We start from the raw sequence: 8,680 nt of genomic DNA on the forward strand, positions 1-8,680 counted from the left end.
ATTGGTAACTTTTCAGATCATCTTATAAATCAATTAGGTGTTATGCATGTTTCCTGATTTTAATGTTAATGTTTTTTTTCCCCTTTTGGGGTTGAGTTTCAATTTGGACGTTTGCACTTTGCTCGCCAGACGCAATAATGTAGAACGATACAAGGGCGCGCACAAAGACAGGATCAATCTGTCAGGAGCAAGGACGTAATTGCAATTTGGACCAAGGTTTTAGGGGCTTAGGGTAATTAGCTTTCTTCGAGCCAAAAGCTGTTAAAAGTTAGTTATAACAGAATTTGTTATCCTCAGGCATTCCGTGCCAAGTTAGAATCAGAATCTTCTGTGAAGTTGTATAAATGTCCGGCAATGCTACGGATTGAATAACAAGAAATACATTCACAATTTTCATTCCAAATCTCTCTCTCTCTCTCTCTCATTTTTCCCTCTTTTTTTCTATTCTGCCCTTATTCAAACTCCCCCAAATCTCCTGATCATAATTCTTCAATTCATCCTAAATTGGAAGGGCCTGACAAATTGGTATCAGAGCTGACGATCCTTCGGCAGCTCCGAGATCCACCAATGGCAGAAAGTACGTGCTTCAAGACTTTAGAAGATCATCTCAGGAAGCAGGAACTCAAGTTGCAGGAAATTGTGGAGGATATGAAGAACATGCAGCTGCAAGTTAAGGAGGAAATGGAAGGCAGGGACAAGAGACTGGATACGATCACTCTGGGAATGGAACAAAAGTTTGAGGCTCTCCACTCGATGATGATGTCACTACTGACCAAGGAGAAGGTCTCAGAAGAAGAAGGCAGAGTTGTGAGGGAACGTGCTCCATTACTTCCCACACCTCCCAGTCATCAGAGGTTAGGCTTGGGAGTAGATGGGGAAACAAAAAGTGGCGAGTTCCTGGGTAAGATTCCTGGCTATAATCCTCCCAAACTTGAGTTACATTTGTTTAGTGGTGAGAACCCCAGGGAATGGATCAGAAAATGCAACAAATATTTCTTACTGAATAAAGTGCCTGATGAACATAAATTGCTGTTGGTAGAAATGTTCTTGGAATGTAGAGCTGATAACTGGTTTCAGGGGATCAAGTTGGAAAAACCTAGATTAACATGAGAGGAATTTGGGGAATTGCTTTGCCAGAGGTTCAAAGGAACATGTTGTAGAGATATTGTGGAGGAATTTAATAAACTACAACAGGTAGGTACCGTAGAGGTTTATCAGGAGAAGTTTGAGGAACTAAAGACGTTGATGCTGATTCAGAATCCAAGCTTTAGTGAGGAGTACTTCATTTCCAGTTTCACGAGTGGTCTCAAGGAAGAACTTAAGCCTATGGTGAAAATGCTCAAGCCCAACACTCTTTCTGGAGTCATGGAGGTGGCTTACTTACAGGAACAGGCTCTCAGGTTACAAAGGAGGACTGTCAAGGATGGCAATAGAGTGGTGGCTGAACCCAAATTTGGGATGTACAGGCATCCCACGTCTGCCAATGGAGGAGTCAGTGCATACAAGCTACCTCAGAACAGCATCCCAAAGTAGCTCCCAAGAATTCAGATAGAAGCCCAGAGTTTAAGAGATTATCCCCTCAAGAACTACAGTTCAGAAGGAGCAATGGACTGTGTTTCAGGTGTGGGGAGAAGTTTGGGGTTGGTCATCAATGCAGGCAGAAACACTTGAACCTTATGATGTATGAAGAGGAGGAGGAGGATACTGAGTTCCAGGATGCACATGGGGAACAAGATGAACTGACTGGAAACCCAGGCGAGCCAGTTGAAATTTCACTAAATGCCCTATCAGATTCCCTTAGGAGAAATACTATCCTATTGCAGGGACAGTTGGCAGGGGAGCCTGTTAGAATATTAGTGGATACAGGTAGCAGTGATAGCTACATCCACCATAAGCTGGTATCTACACGAGGCCTTTCCTTTGAATATATCAAGCCTTTCACTGTCACCATGGGGGATGGAAACTTGGTAACCAGTGGAGCTTACTGTCCAAAGGTTTCATGGAATGTGCAGAACAACAAATTTTGCTTTGACCTCAGGATAATGGAATTAGGCGATTGGGACCTGATTCTGGGGGTAGATTGGATGCACAACTACAGCTCCATCACCTTTGACTTTCGCCAACTAAAAATTTCCATGTTTCATCAAGGGGAGGTGGTCACATTGCATGGGGCAGTTACTGATGCAACCATGGAACTCATTAGAAGGAAGGATCTCAGAGGTTTCTTACATGAGAAAATGAGGTGCTGTGCTATTGCAGCACAAGCTGGAAAGGAGGACACAACTACACAGGGAGTTCCTGGATCAATTACTGCTGTTTTGGAGGAATTCTCAGGAGTATTTCAGGAGCCTACTCAGCTGCCCCCTAACAGATCTTTGGATCATCAAATTCCCCTTAAGCCAGGAGCACAAGCTTTTAAAATGAAACCTTACAGGTACCCTCACTCACAGAAGGCAGAGATTGAAAGGCAGATAGCAGATATGCTAAAAGCTGGAATCATCAAACCAAGCAATAGTCCATATGCTTCACCTGTGCTGTTGGTTAAGAAGAAAGATAATACTTGACGTTTTTGTGTAGATTATAGGCACCTCAATGACTTGACAATTAAGGATAGGTACCCTATTCCCAATATTGATGAACTCTTGGATGAGTTATATGGAGCCAAATTTTTCTCAAAAATCGACCTGAGATCAGGCTACCACCAGATCAGAGTTAAGATGGCAGATACACACAAGACAGCCTTTCAAACTCATCAGGGACATTATGAGTTCTTGGTGATGCCATTTGGGCTCACCAATGCGCCAGCAACATTTCAAGCACTGATGAATCAGGTTTTTGAGCCATTCTTGAGGAAATTTGTCTTGGTTTTCTTTGATGATATCCTGGTTTACAGTGCTACCATGGACCTCCACAAGGAGCACCTGGAACAGGTGCTGAAGGTGCTCCAACAGAATCAGTTGTATGCCAAGCTTTCAAAGTGTTCTTTTGCTCAGCAAGAAGTGGAGTACTTGGGACATGTGGTGTCCAGGACAGGGGTAAGCATGGATATGAGTAAGGTGGAATGCATACTCTCCTGGCCCCCTCCTAGGAATATCAAAGAACTCAGGGGCTTCCTAGGCCTCACAGGCTACTACAGACGTTTCATAAAAGGATATGGGGCAATCTGTAAACCACTCACAAATTTGCTAAAAAAGGATGCTTATGACTGGAATCCAGAATCATACAAAGCCTTCAATTGCCTTAAGCAGGCTGTCAGTAGTGCTCCAGTACTGAGGCTGCCCAATTTTGATATTCCCTTTGTGGTGGAAACTGATGCTAGTGGACTGGGCATGGGAGCTGTTCTCTTACAAGAAGGCCACCCCATAGCATTCATCAGCAAGGCATTCTCCCTTCAGAATTTAGGATTGTCTGTCTATGAAAAAGAACTAATGGCATTGGTTTTTGCAGTAACTAAGTGGAAGCATTACCTGGTAGGGAATCACTTCATCATACGGACAGATCACAAGTCACTGAAATTTTTGTTAGAACAAAGACTGACTACCATGGCCCAGTACAAATGGTTGACAAAGCTGTTAGGCTTGGACTATGAGATTCAGTATAAGAAAGGGACAGAGAACACTGTGGCTGATGTCTTGTCTAGAAGCACCAGAGTTGAACTGCAACATGAACCACAGCAGTTGATGGCTCTCACTGGTGCTCAACCTATATGGATGCAGGAATTACAGGACAGCTATTTTGAAGATGCATAGTGCAGGGAATTGATGAGTCAACTGCTGTTAGACCCCACACCCCAGAACTCTGAGTTCCAGCTCAATCAGGGGATACTCAGATTTAAAGGGAAGCTGTTTGTAGGGAATAGTAGGGGAATTAAGCAGAGAATAATCAAGGCTTTGCACGAGTCCCCTGTTGGATGACATTCTGGTCAGCGAGCTTGTATCCACAGGGTGCAGAGTATATTCTACTGGCCAGGAATGAAGAAGGAGATCATACAGTTCATACAAGAATGTGAGGTTTGTCAGAGGAGCAAAAGTGAACGGATACCTTATCCAGGCCTACTTCAGCCACTGCCAATTCCTACCCAAGCCTGGTCACATATCACTATGGATTTCATTGAAAAACTGCCTAGCTCCACAGGTTTTGACACTATCCTGGTGGCCATTGATAGATTGACTAAGTTTGGCCACTTCATGCCACTCTCTCACCCATATTCAGCTGCTCAAGTGGCACAAGTCTTCTTTGATCAGGTTTACAGGCTCCATGGTTTACCAGAGTCCATCGTAACAGATAGGGATAAGGTATTCACAAGTACATTTTGGCAGGAGTTATTTAGGATGGCTGGTATTGAACTGCACTACAGTTCTTCCTACCATCCTGAAACTGATGGCCAAAGTGAGAGATTGAATCAGTGTTTGGAAACTTATTTGAGATGCATGACCAGTGAAAGTCCAACTCAGTGGAGTAAGTGGCTTAGTTCAGCAGAACTTTGGTATAACACTGCCTACCATACCAGTTTAGGGGTATCACCATTTGAGGCTTTATATGGTTACAAGCCTCTATCACTGCCTATGGGTCCTTACCATGACACAGTAGTTCCAGCAGCTCACCACACGTTGCAGACAAGAACTCAAATGCTGCAGAGGATAAAAGAACACCTGTATCAGGCTCAAAGTAGAATGAAGTTGTTTGCTGATAGGCACAGGACGGAAAGGCAATTCAAGGTGGGAGATTGGGTCTTCCTGAAGTTACAACCTTACAGGCAGCAGACTATAGCACTCAGGAGAAATCTTAAGCTCTCTGCCAAATTCTTTGGCCCTCTTCAGATTGAGGAAAAGATCAGTGCTGTGGCATACAAGCTTAGGCTTCCACCAGGATCTCGAGTACATCCAGTTTTTCACGTCTCTCTCCTTAAGCCTAAACTGGGACCTCATCAAACTACTACTTCTACACTACCTGAACTCAATGGACAAGACCAGTGTCTCCTACAACCTGCGGAAGTTTTAGAGAGGAGGGTCATTATGCGCAATGCTGCTCCAGTGATCCAGTACCTCATCAAGTGGCACCAGCTGGGGGAAGAAGAGGCATCTTGGGAGGATCAAACTTTTATCAGTCGCCAGTTTCCTGAGTTCCAGCCTTGAGGACAAGGCTGATTTCAAGGAAGGGGTAATGTCAGGAGCAAGGACGTAATTGCAATTTGGACCAAGGTTTTAGGGGCTTAGGGTAATTAGCTTTCTTGGAGCCAAAAGCTGTTAAAAGTTAGTTATAACAGAATTTGTTATCCTCAGGCATTCCGTGCCAATTTAGAATCAGAATCTTCTGTGAAGTTGTATAAATGTCCAGCAATGCTACGGATTGAATAACAAGAAATACATTCACAATTTTCATTCCAAATCTCTATCTCTCTCTCTCTCTCTCTCTCTCTTTCTCTCTCTCTCATTTTTCCCTCTCTTTTTCTATTCTGCCCTTATTCAAACTCCCCCAAATCTCCTGATCATAATTCTCCAATTCATCCTGAATTGGAAGGGCCTGACATAGGCCAGCAACAAGAGACGGCAGAAAGTCTGGATAAAGTCCTGGAGTCACAAATGACCCCAATGAAAGGATTGACCATCGGTCAACCAATGAAAGAAATGGTCAAAGATGGTTGCCCGATGGGTCCAACCCAAAAGGAGGAAAAAAAAAAGAATTGTTGTTTTTTTAAGAATTGGGAAATATAAATATATATATATGGTATAGGTTTAATTGTTGCCCAATAGTTGAACGTTAGATAAAACCAGCCTATCTTTTTGGACTAGCATAGGAACTAAATTTCAAAACCCAACTTAAAGATAGCTTTCGAAGTAAAGTTCAGTTATTAAACTTATACTTGATTAATTACTTCCAATATACTCAAACGAAAATCTAAAACATCTTAATCTAGCCGTATTAAGTCAAGTTAGATAAGTAAGATAAATTCTAAATTGCTAAACGAAAATACTTAAAAATCATAATAATAGTAATGCTAATAATAATGCTACAAATAAAAAATAAAAAATAATAAAAATAATAATAAAATAATAATAATTTAACAAGCATATTAGTAAGGATAATAACAATAGGGACATGAAGAAATAAATTAAGGATGTAAACGAAAATAAAAATATAAATACGAGTGAAATAAACTAAGTCAATACTAATTGTAATAGCCAATATAGATATATATATATATAATATATGTACGTGTATACATAAATAATAATAACGCTATACACGCACAAAGGTAGAAATAAAGCGAAAGGACAATAGTAAACTAATTGACAAACATATATATAAGTGATAATAAAATAAATTAGTGACGACGAGGATGGTGATAATAATAATGGATAATCATAAATTATAAATAAATATAGTAAGATAGTAGTGAGAATAATAAACAGGATTGTGAATAATTATTTTCTTCTAAATTAGGAAACTTTACAAAATGGACACTTTCCAAATTAAGAAACTTTCTAAAAATAGAAACTTTCTAAATTAGGAAACTTTCCAAAAAAAATAGAAATCTTCCGATTGGAGGGAAATGATATTAGCGTCCATACAATGGTCTAGATATGAATCTTGTACTTACTTAGAGGTTGTATATTTATGCATCTATAAGAAGTAACAACCAATTAGGGAACTCATGCATTTGATAGGTACGGTACAAGGATTTAAGGTAGTTCCACTCGAGCAGCCAAAAAGAGGTAGGTGGTACTTACCCTTATGAGATTTTCAAATGTGCAACTGAAATTCTTGTTTTCAATCCTATTTGGTTGTGTTGACTCGAAACGTGTTTGATTAAATGCTTTACTTGGATATTTATGAAAGTTATATTTTGCTATCCAAAATTGGACCATGTGACTTATTTGAAATGTTTTGATATGTTCTTATATACAAAATGAGTTGAATCTTTTATGAAAGCAAAGAATTATGTACATGATATACAAAATGAATTTTGACAAGTAAGGCTCAGAGCAGTCATGGAATAGACGGTAGGGGCTATAGTCCTGTCTAATCGCCATGGTAGCCTGGTATAAAGTCCGGCCGATTGGTAAGGTCATGGTAGCCTGGTATAAAGTCCGGCCGATTGGCAAGGTCATGGTAGCCGGGTATGAAGTCCGGCCGATTGACCCAAGAATGAAATGAGATCAATTGATAGTCATGAAATCTATTGGTCGCCCACCTAGAAGGGGTCTAATCTCTAGGCTGAGTACTCAGTAGCCGGTTATTACATGTACTTGTTATGAGCTGAACTGATGGAATGATTTATGAACTGATTTGAAATGAGACTTATGAACTGATATGAGTTGATTTACGAATGGGTATGAAGAGATTTGTGACTTAAGACGAAATGATTTATGACTTTATGATTCCTCATGTACAAATACCAATAAAATGCTTTTAAAAGTACTTGTCCTTCTTTACTGCTGATTGCTTTATAAATGACATACTTCCAAAATTACGAATGTGAACGATATGCAAACGGTTTGAGTTGTACTTATATTTATATATACATCTATAAAATTAAGAGTGCATGGTCCAACAGAGGGGTAAATATTACCTACTGAGCGATGTGTCGCTCAACCCACTTCTTACCATTTTTGCATATTCTGAAGAGTATGAATTGGTCTACGTAGAGGACCCTGAGGATGACTTTTATTAGTTTTAAAAGAATAGAAGTTGGCAGACTAGCTACTTCTAGTTGTTAGTCTTATTTACTTTTGTTCCCGCTGTTTCAATTGGAGAATAAATGTACGAACGTTTGAATATCCATAGACTTTCTCTTACATGTAATTCGTACCGCACTTTAATTAGTTGAACTATTTAGTACCGTTAAAGTTAAATTAGTCAATGTAGGCTTGTATTCTTGAGTGAGACTTGGGAGTACGGCGGATGTCATGTGACGGGCACGGGCGGGCTCGGGGCGTGACATTTTTAGTGGCATCAGAGCTTAGGTTATATGGTCCGGAAATATGTGAAATGGTTTTTGAGGTATTAGGGGTTTTGAGAATTGAAATGAGATTAAAAGAAAAAGAGGATTAAAGGAAATAAGAGATTCATGTGATTTTTAATGTTATCCAAGTTTAGGTTATGCGATCTAGATGTATGTTGAATGATATTTGAAATATTAGTGATTTTAAAAAAGGGGAATGAGGTTGAATAGAATATTGTGAAATAAGAGATTTTCATAATATTTAATGATAACAGAGTTTGAGGTACAATTTACTCTTTAGATGAAGTATATCCTAGGAAATTATCAATTGTGACTAAATAAATAGGCTTGAAAATTTGCATGTGTGAATAGTTGAAATGGTACAATTGGTGTTTATGATGTCCTTTTATTGGATGTAATTTTGGTAGTACACTCTACGTTTAAGATGTCGGACGTGTAGGAAATATTATGTGTATTTGAAGTATTGTCTATTGGAAATTAAAAGGAGATGGAAAAATAGATCAAAAGAAATAAGAGATTGCTGTGATTTTTTTGTTGTATCAGAGCTTAGGTTTTATAATCTGGAAGTGTGAGAAATGATGCTTGGATATTAATGATTTTGGAAATGGAAAGGAGATGCCAAACGATCAAGAAATTCCTATGATATTTAGTGGTATTATAGCTCAAGTTGTAATAGTTGGAAGTAGGTATAAAGATACTGAAGATATTTGTGAT

General features: G+C 39.4%; 1 protein-coding gene across 1 annotated transcript; it reads left to right on the top strand.

Moving 5' to 3' along the window:
* Positions 1–567: 567 nt before the first annotated feature.
* On the top strand, positions 568–2,564 carry LOC113771935. The gene is made up of 3 exons (XM_027316482.1): positions 568–1,035; positions 1,138–1,529; positions 1,622–2,564. The coding sequence occupies exons 1-3, from the start codon at positions 568–570 to the stop codon at positions 2,562–2,564; spliced, it is 1,803 nt and encodes a 600-aa protein (XP_027172283.1).
* Positions 2,565–8,680: the final 6,116 nt, after the last annotated feature.

Source organism: Coffea eugenioides, chromosome 5 (genome assembly GCF_003713205.1).
Source record: "Coffea eugenioides isolate CCC68of chromosome 5, Ceug_1.0, whole genome shotgun sequence".
Classification (NCBI taxonomy): Eukaryota; Viridiplantae; Streptophyta; class Magnoliopsida; order Gentianales; family Rubiaceae; genus Coffea; species Coffea eugenioides.